Here is a 17583-nt window from a genome sequence, read left to right on the forward strand (position 1 = left end):
GACGGTGATGCCCGCTCAGCCCTTCCCAGCTGCTGGACACTGCCCCTGCCCACCCACCCACCCCACCTGGAGGCCATGGCTGTGGCCCAGGGCCTCAGGCCAGGCCAACTACCTCAACCTTGAACTTCAACCCCGAGCAAAAAGAGGGTCAAAGGCACTCCAGGGGACTTCCTCGTTCACACCCCCCATGGAGGGCAGGGGCGTGGGGGTGGGGGAGGTTCCCCATTGGTCCGGAGCAATTTGCTCGGCTTCTCTGGGCCGCCCCTCCCCCCCCCACCCCGTTCCCTACTTGGAAACACTGGGATTCAACTCAGGCCCTTGACCCCAGGGCTGTTGAGGCTTCTGGCGCTCACAGCTGGTGGGCCACCCAGCCACCTGCCTTCCACGGAAGGGAACTGACATTTCCCAGCACCTGCAGGGGGCCAGCTTGTGGCAAGTGCCAAGCGCTTCAGAAACATCCTGCACACCTTGACCTCCAGGAGCCCATGGACGAGGCGACCCGGGAACCTGCCCATCTGGGGGCCTGCATGGCCAAGCCAGGGCACCCACCCCTTTCCAGACTTCTCCCTCCCCCTTGACCTCCAGACAACCTTGGCCACCCACAGACTGCAGGTGAAGACAGTCAGGGCCAGCTGCCCCTCCCTCGGAGGGAGAGTGAAAAATCCCACTGGAACGGACTAAGTTCAGGAGGCAACAGCCCCAGAGCCTTAAATATGCTGCTCCTCCCTCATGCTTCACCCCCCCCCCCCACCGCCCCGAGCTTGGAGCTGGGCAATCACAGGGAAAGCGCTGTCCAGGCGGAGGCCTGTGGCCAGGCTGGAGCCCTGGAGGGGCAGGTGGTGCAGGTGGGGAGGTTCCTGGACTTGGGCCACTTACTGACTGAGGGCACTTTCCTCTCAACTGACGAGCTCGCTCTGCACTCAGGCGGGCCCCCCTGGAGTCTTGGGCGGTGTCCGGGAGGAGGCCTGTCTGTGCCTCTCCCCAGAGGACGGATTCTGGGTCCTCGCCTGGAAGGAGGGGAGCACCTGGGTGGCCCTCCAGCCCCAGGGTGGGTTCTGTCACTCAGGAAGGAAAGACGGGGTCAGGGCTGAGCAGCCTCATTTTGCGCCTGCTGGGCATGGGGAGCAGAAGAGGTAGGGCAGCACCCCCAGTTTTTCAGTATCTCATTCTCTCTGGCCACTGACACCTCCTGCCCCTCCTCCTGGGCCACGGAGCGGGGGTGGGGTGGAGTGGCCTCTTTCCCTTCCAGGGCCAAGCTGAGGACTCACCCCTCCGCCCACAGGCTCAACAACAGGACTACCAGCAAGAACACAGGCAGGGGTGTGGCCTGCACTGCCCTCCCCCGCCAGGCTTTGCCTGCAGCTCTGGGCCCTCCAGGTCTGCTCTGCCTCTGTGCACAGGCCCTCCTGCCACCTGGAGTTTCAATGGGGGTCGGCAGGGCAGAGTCCAGCAGGCCGAGTCCCGCACCGGACCAGCTGGATGCCCGCAGACCCAGAACGGGAGTCCTGCCCAGAGACAGGGACCCTCGGTAGCCCCCCTGCAGCTTGGCGGTGGGCACGTCCCCTCCCCAGATGACAGAGGCAGCCAGGGAGGCTCAGAGGGTCACCAGAGAGAGAATGGTCAAAGTCAGATTACAATCCTGGCTCCCTGAGTGTACCCTGAAACTCCCGGGGCGTCATCAACTGTTCCACCTCCACCACTTTCCAGCCGCTGAACCTCACCTTTATCAGCTCTGAAGTCCATCCCTGACCTCCAGTCTTGTGGTCAGGAGCTCGGCCACCTCCTCCCTCTGGGCTGGACACAGGCCCCATCGGTGTCCTCCGCACTGCCAGACGCGCAGTCAGCACCCACAAGCTAATGCAGCCCCTAACAGAGCCCACAGGGCTGATTTCTGTCCATCCCCACAACAGCCCAGAGGTGGGCACTTTCCGCACAGCAGGGTGCGGGGAGCGAGGCTCAGAGGGTCCAGTGCCTGCCCTAGGACACCGGGTCACAAGGGCTGAGCTGGGTGGGACACAGACTCAGGTGTCCACCACCCACCCATAAGGTCGGTAGCCTTATGGTGAGGCTGCCTGCCCCCCCAATCCAGGCACAGAACCATAGTTCCTGGGGCTCTGCCCACCCCGGCCACACCCTGCCCCCAGGCCCAGGTCACTGGAGGCTGCAGGGTGCAAAGCACAGCACACCATGCCCCCCCAGTGGCCGGCGTCCACCCATCTAGTGCGCTCTCTGACCCTGCGCTTTCTGACATTCTACCCAACGCAGCCACCTGTCACTCAGGTATCCAGGAAACAGCCTCCGTTGCTAGGGGGACTGGTGGTGAGGAGTGGGGAGCTGGCTGGGGTTTCCCTCAGGAAGGATGGGGGTGTAGAGGGGGTGTTGAGGAGGTGGGGAGCAGCCATGAGTGACTTTTCCATGGGAAAGCCCCAACCCTGGGCCTTTTTGCTGGCAAGTATTTTGAGGTCCTGCAGTTGCCAAAGCAACAGCTCTGGGTTGCCATGGAAACTCTCCCTTCTGGGGCGTGTCATTTTTAGGAGGATGCCCTCTCCCTGGCTTGGCTGCCCTGGGAGAAGGCTCTGAGGTTCATAAGCCCACACCCCCTGAGGGACCCACCGGCTGTGACCCTGAGAGAAGACTCCCTGAAGTTCAAAAACCCAGAACCTAAGAAAATGCAGAGCCCGGAGTCCTAGGCCTTCATCAGCGGGCCCACGGAAAGGGGCTCATTAGCCCTGTCTACGCCTGCACTCCCGCTGCAAACCACCACCTTGGGCCTGCCGGGCCCTGACCCTGGGAAGCTCACCGTAATCGGTTGGATTCAGTCCCAGCACCTGTGCCGGCCCCGCCCAAGCTCGTCTGCACCAGGGATGTGCCCCACCAGCCCTGTCCCCACCTAGCAGGTGGGAGTCCTTTTGCCCTCCAGTGCCTGTTTCCCCACCCATGAGGATGGCTGTGGCACCGATCTCACGGACACAGTGAGGCAGGGTGGCCCACGGCCAGGTGCAGGGAGGGTGCTGTGGGCCGGTGGTCACCGCCAGGTGCCTCCACAGCACAGGAGAGAGGCGTGGGAGGAGCCTGGGAGGCCCCATGGCTGGTGCGCCTCTAATGGCAGAGCGGCCACGGTCCCCAGGTCCCCAGGCCTCCAGCCCAGTGCCGCCTGCCCAGCTCGAATGCTTGCCCTACACCCTTGCCCTGTGGTCTCGTCCCCTCAGACAGGAGCCACGTCCTCAGCGCAGAGGTCCTTGATGAACAGCTGTTGCTTGAACCCATGACCCGCTGTCAAGAGCCAGTGGCACTGGAATGGTGGAGTCAGGAGCCCCCACCTCAGTACCGTGCTCCCTCTCTGGAGCCCACTCTCTGGCAGGGAGCCGGCGGCCCTCCCTGCTTTGTGCCGGAGGTGTCCACACTGCCCTCCGTGTGCCCCAGACTGGGACACGCCCTGCCCTGCGGTCACAGGAGAGCTGCCTTCTGGAAACTGCAGGGCCCCTGGAACCTCGGAGCCGCGGGCTCAGCTTGCAGGCGAGGCGGGGAGAGAACTCCCGACAGCTGACTCCTGCCCCTGCCGCTTCCCGCCTGCCCTCCAAGTAGCCACCCAGGCAGTGCCCCGGGGCCCCGCCTCGTGTGACTTCCTCCACAGCGTGTCACCTCTGAGATGACTGTGCTACTGGTCTGTTTACAACTGAGTGTTGTCTCTTGGAAACTGGAGGTGAGACCTTTGTCTACTCAGCTGCCATTCAAAACCGCGCTGAGCAGCCCCAAGGTCACAGCGCCACCTGCTGGCGTTGGGCCAGAGCCTGCTAGCCAGCTGTCCCTGAGCACACACACCCCAGGGTCCACTTACCCCATTCGCACCCACAATCCCCAGCTGCAGACAAGTCCCAGAGACGGCCTCGGACCCCGGCTGCTCCCCTGTACCCACGGGCACTGGGGTACCTGGCCTTCAGGGAAAAGGAGTCACTCTGGGAGTCACCGTGTGACCACGGTGCTGTGTGGTCACACTGGGTGAGGGTGGGTCCTAATCGGAACCAATGACTGCCATCCTCATACAAGGAGAGGAAACTGGACACAGAAACATAGAGGGGGACACGGGAGGACGGGAGCAGAGATGGGAGTGACGAAGCGAAAAGACAAGCCGGCCACCACCAGGAAGGTGCTGGGGACGGCAGGAAGGGCCCCCTCTTGGAGGCTTCAGTGAGCACGCTGCTGCCGACCCCTTGGTTTTGGACCTCTGCCTCCAGAACTGAGAGAAGAAACGCCCGTTGCTCTGGCCACTCAGTTTGTGGTCCTTGGTTAAAGCAGCCCCAGGAAACCCACATGACCCCCACTGGCCTGGGGGGCCCTGGGACCTGCTGCCAGCGCAGGTGGGGCCCGGGGCAGTGAGGGCACAGACACCAGCCACTCTCGTCCGTACGGCACCTCCTGGAACTGACCCTGACCACAGGACACCTCTGAAATCTCTCTCTGCGCCCACCTGTCCCAAGCAATCCTGACGTTAACCCCGACTGGTCTTGGAGACAGATCCTGCCCCGGCAGCACCTCGGGTGAGAACAGAGCTCCAGCCCCTGGGAGACTTCGAGGCAGAGGCTCCTGGGGATCCGAGAGGAGTCTGGGTCACAGAGACTGTGAGACTGCCAGCCTTTGGTCACGTAAGTGCAAGTTAGGACAGTGCTGTCACACGGCAGGGACAACCAGCAAAAGCAGCCGGGTATGGAGGGACCTACCCTCCTGGCTCCCCCCGCCCCTGGATCCCTGCTCTCTCCCACCACCCTGGCTTCCTCTCTGACGAATTCTCTCCCATTTCCAAGTCTCCCGCACTTTGAGAGCCCCCTACCCCCAACCCACACACTGTGCCCCAGACATGTGCAGGGCTGGCTCTTGTCCTTCTGGTCACAGCATAAATGTCACCCTGGAGGCCTTTCGGCCCCACCCAGGGTCCCGCCCTCCTTCAGCACCTGCCCCCTTTCCCCACAGCGCTGCTCGCCTCTCCTGGGCTGTGAGCTTCCAGAGGGCAGGGACCCTGTGGGGCCTGTCAGCAGGGCCCCCCAGGCCCAACCCTGCTCCTGCTTGGGGTGTGTGGGACACAGAAACTGAATGAATAATGGCAGGGTCTCAGCGCCCCTCCTGCCTCTGAGAAGCTCACATTGTGGACAGGGAGACTAATAATAAAAGGTGCAGGTGGGGTCCCAGGTAGCCGGATGCTTCGAATGACCCCTGGATGTCCCTTCCTGGCTCCCGCAGCTCCTATGAGCACAGTGGCTGCAGCCCGCCCCCTGGTGGTCAGTCCAAGGAAACCAGAAAACAAAACACACACCTTTGTTTGAATGTAGTCAAGGCAGCTGCCCTCCGCGGCATGGGTGGGCAAAGGAACAGGACCTGCAGGCTCGGGGTGACACCTGGGACCCCAGAATCCCCTCTTTCCCCACACTGTCCTGGAGTCCAGTTCCTTCACGAAGCCTCCTCACCCCAGCTGGGGCAATAACTCTGGACCCACTTCTACGTGAGGACCGTGAGTCCAACAAGGATGGCCTTATCCTTGGTCCCCAAAGCAGTAGTCCCGTGCTCTGTCCTGTCCTGCACTACCCAGCTTCCAGGACCCCCATCTCCCAGGCCACTCAGAAGGACTCATTTTCCAGGACTCAGAGCACAGTGGGGTCATGGATGGAGGGCTGGGGACAACAGACTCTTCCAGGAGCCTGAGGGACCCTTGACGTCACACACTCTATGCGCCCCAATGTACAGAGGCCTTCTCTCCTGCAGGCCCCTGCACACTAGGGAGGGGGTCTTCTCCTAATTCCGGGGGCCCACAGAGGAGGACACAGGGCTCCGAGTCCTCTCCTGGCTACCCTGGGGACGGTCCCAGCCCAGGCAGACCCCTGGGCACCTTTGGGACTCCCTCACCAACCGTCTGGCATCTCTCCCCTCCCCGTGTTACGGATCCCTGGCACGTTGCTAGGATACTAGATGCTCCTGCCCGGTGGCTGGGCTGCCTCCAGCCTCTCTCTGCTTCTCCCTGTCAGCTCCGCAGTGTGTACGCCTCCTCTGAACCCACTCCACGGCCCCAGCCTGGGAAGTCAATGTGTGTGTATACGTGCCTGTACCCATATGAGTATGCCCAAAGGAAACAGCCCCACCAGAGAGGGGTGGACAGGGGTTTCCCCAGGATCTTAGGGACTCTCGTTCCCAAAGGAAACCCCAGGGGTGACGTGAGGCTGGCTTAAAAGGCTGAAACCTTTCCCGTTCCCCTGGATTCTGCCCACCTCGTGGGCCCCGGGGCCAGTCCCTGCCTCTCTCCAGGCCTCAGTTTCCCAGTTGTACCAGAAGGGGTTGAACGCGGAACTGCGTAAGCGCGCGCCTAGCGTGAAGGCAGCGCCGTGCTCCCTCCCCGCCGGATGGGGTGTGACGGGGCACATGCGGGCCTCCCTCCACCCGTGACGCGGGGGAGGCGGCGAGGCCGGGCGTGGCACTTACCTGGCAATCTACCATCATCCTCAGCCCCCGCAGCGCATCGCCGGCCCCAGGGTGGGGCCCGGGACTCCCAGAGGCCGCTGGCCTCGGCCTGCGCGCCGCACAGGGGGGCGCCCGGCTGCGAGGCTCATGGCGCGGCCTCCCGTCCCCGCCGGGCCCGGGTCTCCGCGGCCCCCGCCGCCAGCGCCGCTCCCATTGTCTGCGCTGCGCCGCCGGCCGCTCGGGGCCCCGCTGTTCGGTTCCGCCCGGGTTCCCGGGCAGGGGCCGGGTGGGCGGGGTCAGCCGCGGCCCCGCCCCAGCCCGCCGCAGGTGTGAGGGGCGGGCCCCGCCGCTCGAGCTCGGGGGCGCGCACCAGCTTCCCTCCCTTGGGCGGACGCCGCCGGGGCAGCTGGGTCTGGAATCCACCGTCGGGCGCGCGCACGGGCCCGCGGACAGCGCGTGCACGGAAGCCCCGCCTTGCCGCTCGCGCGCAGCGCACCAAGGACTCGGCGTTCCGCAGGTCCCACGCGTCTTCCGCTGCGAGCCTCCTACTCCCCCTAAGACATCGGGCCATCGGAAACCCAACCAGGCGGAGTCCGCCAGGGGCTGGGCCGTGTGGGCGTGGAACCCTGGGAACACGGGAGCCTTTGCACATGCACCTCCACCCTCTGGTCCTCATCCCCATATGACACCTTCAGAGGCAGCTTGGTGGCTGGCTGGGGTCACGGGGAGCTGGAAATAGTAATAGACACTGAGGCTAGGAAGGAATGTCAGGTTGCCCCTTCCACCTCTCTATACTCCCCCTGTGCCATTGTTTCAGGCAGGAGCCAGGGTCCATGGAGGAGGGAGCCCCACCACTGGTGGGGCTGGTATTGGGGGTAGTTACTGTTATAGCCCCTACCCAGAGGCACTCAGTGCTTTCATCCCACTTTACTTTTTATTTTTTTTTAAGATTTTATTTATTTTTAGAGGGGAAGGAGAGAAGGAGAGAAACATCAATGTATGGTTGCCTTTTGTGCATCCCCTGCTGGTAGTTAGCCTGCAAGGAACTGACCTGCAACCCAGGCATGTGCCCCCACTGGGAATCAAACAGCGGTTGTCTGGTTCGCAGGCCTGCGCTCAATCCACAGTGCTACGCCAGCCAGGACTCATCCCACTTTATAGATGAGCAGCAGTCCCAGGGCTCAGGATCAGCTCTGAGTGATCAAGTCCAGCTGCGAACCCGGGACTCAGAATCACCACTCTGTCAGCCCTGAGTCCTGCCCTGGCTGCCAGAGTCCTGTGCTGGCATTCCCTGGCCACTACAGGCATCGGGAGGCAGTGGCCCTGTGTCAGCCTTGCAGGGAGAAGACCCCTCGCCTCACTCCCAGCCTGGCTTTGGTCCCACCGTCTTTCAGACCCAGAGCCTTCTCAGCCCCAGCCCACGCCCACAGGGACTATGGCTGACCCTGGTCCAATTCCAGGGCATGGCCCTCAGACATCAGTTTTAGCCCAGGTTTTCTACAGAACTGCCCTCCCCTCCCCACCCCATGAGTGGGTGCATTCAACATCCAGGCTGCCTATATCACCTGGGGCCAATGGCACAGACACTCTCAGGAACAGGTGGAGATACCCTGGCTGGGGCCTAGCAGGCGCCGCCTTTATTAAAGCTGCCCCAACCTTCTTACAAAGGAGGTGGCGCGTGCCAGGGAGGGTGGTCGCCACGGGGTGTGGCTGCACTGGAAACCAGAGAGAGCCCAGGCCCAGTCCGGTTCACGGGCTCCTGAGTGGGGAATTGGTTCCATGTGGCCGAAGGACATCACAGTACTGGGAGCCCTGCAGCCAGAGAAAAGGGGCCCTGGACGCCCTTCACACCAGCCATGACAAGTGCAACTCCAAGGGCAATGGGCAGGAAAGCGGGCAGAGGTAGAAATGCAGGCACGGTGGAGGGCAGGGTGCAGAGTGGCCCTGAGGATGTGAAGGCACGAGGATGTGAAGGCAAGTCTATGTGAAGGTCGCCCGGCGGCCCTGCTCTCTTTACCCTGCCCATCCCACCTCGCGGGCCACGTTTGAGCTGTGCTCTCCTCCTATGGGCATAGCCCGTCCACAGTTGGCCCTCCCAGCCCTGCTTCCGGTGGGATTCTCCCGAGAGAGAGGCAGGCAGGACAGGGCAGGTCTCAGTTAAGGCCTGAGAAGTGAGGCACTCTGCTGGGGCCGCTGGGCGCCTGTGAGGGGCCAGCTGGCTGTGCGGCTTGGGGCCCCGTCCATGGCAGCCCACTCTGCGGTCAGCTCTGCAGCCAGTGGAGGTCCTTGTCCAGAGTAGAAAAGCGGATCAGCTTCAGGTTGGGTGGCTGGGGCTTCCTGTGGTCCCAGAGGTACTCCGGGGACAGCACTTTGGAGGGCTTGTGTGAGATGAAGCGGCGGTTCAGGTGGCTCTCCTCCTGCCAGGCCGCCACGATGCCATTGGCTTTGTCTGCCAAGATGGCCATGTGGCAGCCCCTAGTGAAATCATACACCCTGTCCACCCGCCCCCCAAAGACCTCCCTGCCGTAATAGAAGTCCCCCTCACTGTCTGCCACAAAGGCGGTGGACTCATGCCTGCGCTCATAGGGGAACTGCTGGCGGGGCATGGCGTAGTAGCCCGGGTGAATGGCAGCTACCAGGTCTCCCAAGGTCTCGGGGCCCCAGTGGTTCCGGAACACCATGTCCACGTTGACACAGAAGAGGTAGTCCACCTCCCGGTGCGCCCTCTGGGCAATGTGCTGGCTGATGGTCTGCATCCGGCGCATGGAGACCTCCTCCCAGCGGGGGTGCTTCTGGATGGGGATGATGCTGAGGGTGCGGCCGGGGCCCAGCGGGACCCACGGGACGGCTGCGGGGTCATCGGTAAAGATGTAGTAACACACCTGGTAGCTGGGCATGAAGAACTGCTCTGCCGACTCCAGGAAGCGCCGGACGAAGCGGGTGTACCTGGCGGTAAGAACCTGTCATCCACGGTGGCCCCAGCAGGATCCCCGCTGTGTGCCGGCACCACACGGGGCACGGGACTGCCTGCAATCGGCCGGGCCAGGTCCCCCCTGCAGCTCCCACTCGGGGAAGTCATGCAGCTCTAACCCTTGGGGTCCTCGTCTGTCAAATGCACACAGTCACAGCACCTGCCTCCCAAACATCGTAAGAGTGAGTCTGAATAGGATACCGCTCCTGACGCTCCCCAACCGACCTGACTCTGACTGAGCTAAGTGCCAGGTGGGGCCTGGGGATGCCACCGTGGTCCTGTTTTAGGCAGATACGCTGTGGCTCGGGGATGGAAAGGAACCAAGATGCTGGTCAGGTCGGTGGCTACATTAGGGAGAGGGGGAGATGCCGGGGCCCAGGGTAGGTGGAAACTCTATGGCCCTGCTCTCCAGGCCACAGCTGATTGGACTGGGAGTCACCTGGCCCCAGATGGGCCATCCCTCATCTGGCCAGTACTTTAGGCCTTAGGGCCCCATCATGGTCCCTCTGTGCAGAATCCTGGAAGGGGACACAAAGGGAAGCTGCCAGGTGGTGGCCCTACTGGGTCCGGGAGGACGGGGGAAAGAGGGGAAACTCAAACGGCAGGCGGCAGCCTAGGCAGACCTCAGGGCAGGGCCAGCTCAGCCGGGGTTGCTGGTTTGCCAGCACCCTGGCCTGACCATGGACCCCCTATTTATGTGAGGTGGTCTGAGGGCTCTCCACTCCTCTATGCCTGCCTGGGCTGTTCAGGGGAAGCGGAGAGGGATGAGGGGGCAAGAGGGTCTCCTGACAAAGGCTCCTGCTGTTCCCTCACCTGGGCCGCCTCCATACCCCCCAGGCCAGAGCCCGACCCCCTTCCTCCAGGAAGCCCTCCTTCCCCACCTGTGTCCAGGTCCTGCCTCTCCCCAGACCACGAGCCCCACTGGCCGTGACAGGTCCGGCCCACCACTCACTTCCCCGCGGCAAACGCGGTGAGCCCGATGGTCAAGTTCAGTGGCCGGTAGATGCTCTGCAGAAGCTCCACGTCAAAGGTTCCCTCGGAGACGATGGGCGCCAGCCAAGGTGTGAGTGTCAGTAGGTCCGTGGGCCTGGCAGCAGGAGACGCCCCGGGGCTGAGACCCACCCTTGGGCTCGCCTTGGGCTCCCCCTACCCTGCCTCCCACGCTGTGTGACCCCAGGTGCCTTCATCCCTGTGTCTGGACCTCAGCATGCTCATGGGGGAAGTGGGGCTGGGAAGATCTACCTCCCAGGGTGGTCGCAGGGCCTGAGGTTCAGGCACATCAGGCACGGGGTTATCTTTATTGTCATTAAAAAGCCCTGGCCGCGTGGTCGGAAATCGTCCCACAAACCGAAAGATTATGGGTTCAACTGCTGGTCAGGGCCTGGGCCTGGGTTGTGGGTTTGGTCCCGGGACAAGAGACAGCTGATCGCTGTTTCTCTCTCGCATTGATGTTTCTCACTCTCCTTCTCCCTCCCTTCCCCTCTCTAGAATCAATAAAAGGGAAAAAATTTTAGACGCACTGTCGCTGACGATGGATCGAGCACCTGCCACGTGGCGGGCGCACTGCTGTGCAGCCCCAAACCCCGGCCCAGCTGGCCCTCCAGCCTCCGGTGAGTGGGTGTCCAGGCCCCAGTCCACCCGAATGCCCAGGCCACCAGGCACCTCCGTCAGAGCTCTGCGCCCCGACCTTCCACCCCAGGTCTCTCCGCACTGCTCCGGGGCCCTACGCAGCGCCTACCTCTGCTCCAGCAGCTTGGGCTGCGGGTACTGCGTCCTGTGATGGAGAAAGGCCGGGGTGAGGGAGGTGGCTCACACCCTGAGAGCCACAAAGCGGGACCTGACAGTGTGCTTACCTGACCACGGGCTGGAACGGCCTCTCGCCCCTGTACTGCAGCTGCATGTTGCTGGTGGGCAGAGGCGAGAAAAGGCCATTACTGCCAGTAGGTGGCAGAGTGAAGGTGAGGTTCACTCAGCACCCCCTCAACCCCGAGCAGGTGACCCGGGACTCCTGAACCCCCTCCACCGCTCTGCCTGCTGTGCTGGGCCTGGGTCCCACCAAAGCATCTGTCCAGGGCCACCGAGTGGCAGTGTGCTTGTCCCCAGAGCTGGTGCTCTGTCAGCTTGGGCACGCTGTAGGAGCCCAGCACTGGGAGGGAGGTTGGAGAAGCTGCAGAAAGCCGGCGTGCGCAGTCCTGCCAGCTCCCGGCCTGGGGGCCGTGGGAGAGTGGCCTGACCTGAGCACACAGTCCGACCCAGTTACACAAGCACTGTCCAGCAGCCACGGAGGCCTCCTGCAGGTGTGAGGAGGGCCTGCACCAGCTGGCTGTGGGTAGAGACCACCCTGACAAGGGCCGGGCCAACACCCCCAGCTGAAAGGCTTGAGGCCTCCCTGAAGGAGGAGTCCTGTAGGGGTCAGCTCCCATCCAAGAGTTCCAGCCTGCTAGCCCTGACAGCCTGGCCCATGTTCAGACTGGCCTGGCCACTCCCACAGTCAAATAAGCGACCTCTGTCTGTCTGTCCAAGCACCTACCCCCGACCTCCCTCTCTCCCGCCCCTGCTCCTGCTGGTGTGGGTCCACTGGGAGCAAACTGGTGCAGGTTCGGTTTGCTCCGGGAGCCTGGCCGGTCTGCAGCAAGAGTGCCCGTCCTCAGCCACGAGTGGACCGCAGGATGTGGGCCAGGGGCTCTCGGCCCACACCCAGCAGCAGCCTGTGTGGTCAGCCCACACTCCCATGGAGGCCACCCTGGGCAGCATGCAAGGAGGGGGTCCCCAAGGAAGGAGGTGGCAGGTTGCACAGAGTCCCTGGTTCTGCTACCATATCCCCAGGGACCTGGGCCAGACATTTGACTCCTCGGGGGGTTTCGTTCCTTCACCCTTAAAAAATGAGACAATAAACCCTCTGCAGACAGCTGTCTCCCAGGCAGTGGAAGTGAGGCCCAGAGAAGGGATGGGGCCACCCTGCGCCACCCAGGGGCCAGCTCTGGGAGGGCCTGCGGTCAGGCTGAGACCACCCACCCAAAGACACGGTGCCTGTCATGCACTTGGGAATTCTCCGTATGTCGTGTATGATGACGCGGCTTTAGCCTCCTTGTCTTCCTACCTATTTTAGTTTATGCTTTTTTGTGGGTGTGGTAAAAATATGTAACAAAAATCACCACTGGAACCCTTTTTGGGCGTGCAGTTCAGTAGTGTTCAGTGTGTTCACAGGTTGTGCGCCAGTCCCCGAGTCCACCCCCAGAACTTTCCCATCTCCCTGACCGAAATCCCGGCCCATTAGTTAAATACCGCTCCCTCCCCTCCCCGACCCCTCCCTCCATCTCTGGGCATCTCCGGTAAATGGACTCACACCACATTTTCCCTCCTGGGATCAGTGTCTGCTCTGGAATCAACAGTTTAGAAAAGCCAGTCGGTCACATTGGCCCAGCTTCACACAGACGACCACACTCAGGTCCCTGCTCAGAAAGTGATGGGGCTCTGCTACCTGCTCCGAAGGGAGGGCGCTGGCCCCGGGGCCAGCCCAGCACAAGCCCCTCCCCGCCCCCACAAGGCCAGCCCCAGAGTCCAAGGTAACACCCCAAAGCCAGACAAGCCCTGCCAGACAGAGGAGCTTGACCTTCCTGACCCCTGAAGGTAAGGGGGCTGCAATTCCTGAAGAAAATGCAAAGGAAGCAGCAAAGTCAGGGCCGTCGAAATTGAGCAAGACCCCAGCCCCCTTCAATCTATGAAAAACGAACTCGGTAGAACCTAAAGACAGACAAGCTGCAAAGAGTATGAAAAATGCAGCAAATGTGCTTAGCCAAGGGCGATGGCACAGCAGGGCCTGGGAAGACGGGAAGGGCCTGGGGGCACAGAGGCCTCCGGAGAGGTCAAAGGAATGAAATCTCAACGGAGGAGGCAGCGTTTCCCATCTCCCACCAGCAGGGCGGGGTCCTCCGTTTTGCTAGTTCAGTTGTTTTCTGGTTCCACCCAGTACTTCCAGCAGGGGCCTGGGGGCAGTGTGTGTGGGTGCGGGACGTCTGGTCCTTCTGGAAGGCAGCCTGACGGGCTGTTTGAGAACCTCTTGGCCCTAACAGGCGGGGCTCGGCTGGTCGGAGGGCTGGCCTGCCAACCGAAAGGTCACAGGCTCGATTTTCAGTCAGGGCATGTGCCAGGGATGTGGGTTAGGGGCCTGGTTGGGGTGCCTACAAGAGATGACTGACTTGGGTTTCTTTATGAAACCGACATTTTGCCCTGGCTGGTGTACCTCAGTGGATTGAGTGTGGGCCTGCGAACCACACGATCGTGGTTTGATTCCCAGTCAGGGCACATGCCTGGGTTGCAAGCCAGTTCCCAGCAGGGGACTCACGAGAAGCAACCATACATTGATATTTCTCTCCTTCTCTCCTTCCTTTCCCCTCTAAAGATAAATAAATGAAATCTTAAAAGAAAAAAAACAAAACCGACATTTCTCTTCCTCTTTTTGCCCCCCCCCCCTCTAAAATCAGTGAGCCTGTCTTCAGGTGAGCATTTAAAAAAAAAAAACAAAAAGAACTTCTCCATATCCTCCGACCCAAGGAGGGAACATGGCAAATGAAAGGACCTTAAAGACGGAGAAAGCTTTAGACCCAAAGCAGCTCACTACGAGCTGATTTGGACCACCAGGAAACTGGGAACCACTGAAATCCCTGAAGTTCTTGTGGGAAAGGTGGGGAGGGATTCAAGAACTATCACCCAACTCCTGGGTGGAACACATTGAGAGTGACTGTGAAGAGTATGAACACAGGCCAAAAAATAAAGTCACTTCTGGAAAACGCGATAAAAAACACAGAAACATTAAGATCACAACTATTTCGCCCTAGTTGGTGTAGCTCGGTGGATTGAGCGCGGGCCTGCAGACCACATGATCGTGGTTCGATTCCCAGTCAGGGCACATGCCTGGGGTGCAGGCCAGTTCCCGGTTCCCAGTGGGGGGTGAATGAGAGGCAACCCTACAATGATGTTTCTCTCTCTCTCTCCTTCCCTTCCCCTCCAAGATGGATGAATAAAATCTTTAGAAAAAAAAAAAAAGATCACAACTATTTCTGCCCTGACTGGTGTGGCTCAGTGGACTGAGCACTGGCCTACAAACCAAAGTGTCCCTAGTTCGATTCCCAGTCAGGGCACATGCCTGGGTTGTGGGCTGGGTCCCCGGTTGGGGGCGTACGAGAGGCAACCACACATAGATGTGTCTCTCCCTCTCTTTCTCCCTCCCTTCCCCTCTCTCTGGAAATCAATACAGAAAATCTTTTTTTTAAAAAGATCACAACTGTTCCCCATAGCAAGCAGCCCTTCCGGGTTTGGAAACTGGTGAGGCAGAATCTGTCACTTAGAAAGCACAGCCCCCACCAAACTGACAGCGAACTCTGGAACTGGAGCAAAAGTCAGACCTGGGGGACCCAAGAGGGTTTCTTTTTCCTCTTTGCCGCCCCGCAGCTTCCTAGTTTGCTATATTCTGTGTTTTTATAATAATGAACCAGGCCGTGTTAATTCGAAGTCTATGACCCAACTTCGGACTTTCCTTCAGCCGCCATAAAACACAAGATGGGGGCCCGAAGGCCCCTAACACTGTCCCAACCCTTTGCTTCACTCGCAACTGTCAAAGTCAGATGCCAGACTTGGTCACAAGTTCATGTGCTCCTTGGATGCACGTGGAGCACAGAGCCGAGCAAAATGGTCAAGTCCACACGCACTGTTTCCTGAGCACCTGCCACATGTCAGTGCCCCCCCGCCAAGGGTCCTCAGGCACCACTGCACTCCGCGACCCCCGCAGCCCAGAGGGGCGCCTCCCCACCCCACCTCACAGATGCAGCAGGTAAGGCTCAGGGTCCAAGTGTGGAGGGTCGTTGGAAGGGCCCCCAAAGACTGAAGCAGGGCAGCCCCAAATTACCCAAACGCCCGTCCCACTGATCATGACCTTGGGACCCAGGAACCTGCAGACAGGCGACCTTAAAAACTCTCCCATCTGCCCCACTCCCTGCAGCCCGCAGAGCCCCCTGTTTTCCCAACCCCATACTTACAAGATCGCTGGGCAGGGGAGATAATAGGGGATGTAGGAGAAAGGCAGCCAGTTTTCCACATACACCCTGGGAAGGAGGAACACCTGCTGATCCGACTGCCCAGAGGCTGGAACCTGGGGCGGTGGGGGACTCTGCCCACTTGGGACACATTGGCAGGAGTCAAGGCCCCAGTGGTACCTCTGCGGTCCCCAGTCACCCCTGAGGTCTGACTGACCACAGAGGACAAAGTCTACTGGTCCTCTGGCATGTGGTCATTAGCCACCCGTGAAGTCATTCATTCCTGGGGCAGGAATGTTCTTGACTCCATGCCCTGCACACAGGCGGGGGTGGTGGGCTGAGGGGCAGCCCAGGGAACTGCACAGAAGGAACACACAGGGTGAATTGGGGAGCGTAACCAGGAGTTCCTCACTGCCATGCCAGGAGGGTGGTGGGGGCGGAGGGAAGAACATGTGCAAAGGCTTGGCAAAATTTAGAAGCCTAGTTTGGTCTTACTGGGGTTGGGGTTGGGGTTGGGGTTGGGGGGGTGGCAGGTGTGCCAGGAGAGAGGTCAGGTTTGGGGGTTGAGATACCAAGAGAGAAGTTTCAGGTGGGGCTGGAGGGCTCCAGGGTGCATGCTCACCACAGAACACAGAGGGCCGTGCCCACCAGCAGGCAGAACCCCAGGCCCAGGGCCAGTCTGTGGCAGCGCATGGCTGGGTGCAGCTCCTGAGCCTGTGCACCGGCTGCGGGCGGGCCTGCCTTGGGGTATCAGCCTCCTCTCCGGGCCCCTGTCGGTGAGGGGAACACCTGCAGAGAAACATTCCTTACCCAGAGGACAGTGGCCCCATCCTTGTTGCCCTGCCCTCCCCTGGGCGGCCCCACCAGGGGAATGTGGACGCCAGGCCTCGCTCTTGCGGCTCCGGAGGAAGCCTACAGCAACGTCTGGGAAGAAGCACACCGCCCCCAGCCCAGGCTCTCAGGTCTCCCTCCTAACTCCTCCCACGACGGTGAGCAGAGGGGACCCGGGTCCCGCGGAGCGGCAAGGGGGCGGGGCGATTGGGTGGGACTTGAGGAAGCGTCCCCAAGAGCAAAGGTGAGGACAGCCGGAACTCGAGCACGGAGGCTGCACAGCCGGGACAGGGCCGCGACTCCCCAGGGAGAGGCGTGGAGGGGTGGCGGCAGTGCATTGGTCTGAGAGGTGGGCCTGGCTATTCCAGGGGACCTCGCAACGCGCCCCATCTCTCCCTATCTCGGAAACGTAGCACAGGTCCCTTTCCCGCCTCCATCACAGCCTCCGGGATCTCCCGGGATAAAGACGCTGGGCAGGCGGAGAGAAAGGACAATTCGCACCGCCCCTGAGGGTGATGTGCGGGAAGGGCGGTACAGCGCTCGGCTGGGTCCGGGTCGGAGCGAGCCCGAGACCCGTCGGAGCGAGCCAGAGAAAGATCCGGGAACCTGGAGTTTCGGTGGCCTCTGGCAAGTCTGCTCCTCTCCCGCCCTCCGCGGGCTCGTTTTCCCCACACGGGCCCGGATGAGCGGAAGTCTTCAACTTCGGCTCCGCTAGGCCGTACCTCCCGAGGGGCCTAAGACACAGAGCCGGCTTGAACCCCGCCCGCCCCAGCCCCGGGTCCGCAGCGAGGAGCTTCCGCACCTCGACTTCCGACCCTCAATACGGGCCCCGGGCTTCCCGCGCGACGCGGAAACAGCGTCCGGCGGAAGGAGCGCAACGGTACCTTGCAGGGTGCAGACTCACCTCCTGCGGCCGGAACCGCGTTAGGACAGACGGAGGACGCACGCCGACCCGGTGACCAGCGACTCGGCTCGCCGGGGTCCCCGCGAGCTCCCGCGGCGGCGCCGAGCCCAAAGAAGAGCGCGGATTGGGCCTGACCTAAGGCCTCCTGCGGGGAGAGGGACCGGGTGGGTCCACCAGTAGGCAAGGTCGCCCCTCCCACGGGCGCGGCCCCGCGCCCCGCCCACGGATCAGAGCCCCTCCCTTTCGCCCCGCCCACCGATCGCAGGCTTGGTCCCTCAGTCCGCAGCGCGTGCTGGAGTCCCCTGGGCGCTGCCTGCCACTAGCCATCTGTTCTGTGCCCTAGGACAAAGCAGGCCCAACTCCGGAGGGAGAAGCACGGGCCTGGGAACTCGGAGCCAGGC

At 61.8% G+C, this 17583-nt stretch overlaps 2 protein-coding genes across 6 annotated transcripts in view; both read right to left on the bottom strand.

The window, feature by feature from the left end:
• The window catches only part of RALGDS (ral guanine nucleotide dissociation stimulator), a 38921-nt gene extending 32090 nt beyond the window's left edge, over nt 1-6831 (bottom strand). Inside the window, exon 1 of the mRNA XM_037036484.1 lies at nt 6466-6831. Coding sequence (XP_036892379.1) covers nt 6466-6483 — 18 coding nt within the window. The 5' untranslated portion in view covers nt 6484-6831. The remainder of the gene's footprint in view (nt 1-6465) is intronic.
• A 1211-nt stretch (nt 6832-8042) lies between these two features.
• GBGT1 (globoside alpha-1,3-N-acetylgalactosaminyltransferase 1 (FORS blood group)) lies at nt 8043-17383 on the bottom strand. Of its 5 annotated transcripts, none has more exons than XM_037036674.1 (8): nt 17183-17383; nt 16780-17012; nt 16070-16236; nt 15451-15516; nt 11269-11319; nt 11154-11189; nt 10368-10502; nt 8043-9390 (listed from the first exon to the last, which is right to left on the bottom strand). In XM_037036674.1, the coding sequence occupies exons 3-8, from the start codon at nt 16138-16140 to the stop codon at nt 8706-8708; spliced, it is 1044 nt and encodes a 347-aa protein (XP_036892569.1). In that variant the 5' UTR covers nt 16141-16236; nt 16780-17012; nt 17183-17383; the 3' UTR covers nt 8043-8705. The 5 variants fall into 5 exon arrangements, with proteins under 5 accessions (XP_036892569.1, XP_036892571.1, XP_036892570.1 ...); XM_037036676.1 differs by having other exon boundaries at nt 17163-17383; XM_037036675.1 differs by lacking the exon at nt 16780-17012.
• Nucleotides 17384-17583: the final 200 nt, after the last annotated feature.

This window comes from Sturnira hondurensis, unplaced genomic scaffold (genome assembly GCF_014824575.4).
Source record: "Sturnira hondurensis isolate 20B ecotype Veracruz unplaced genomic scaffold, ASM1482457v3 Scaffold0022908, whole genome shotgun sequence".
NCBI classification, from domain to species: domain Eukaryota; kingdom Metazoa; phylum Chordata; class Mammalia; order Chiroptera; family Phyllostomidae; genus Sturnira; species Sturnira hondurensis.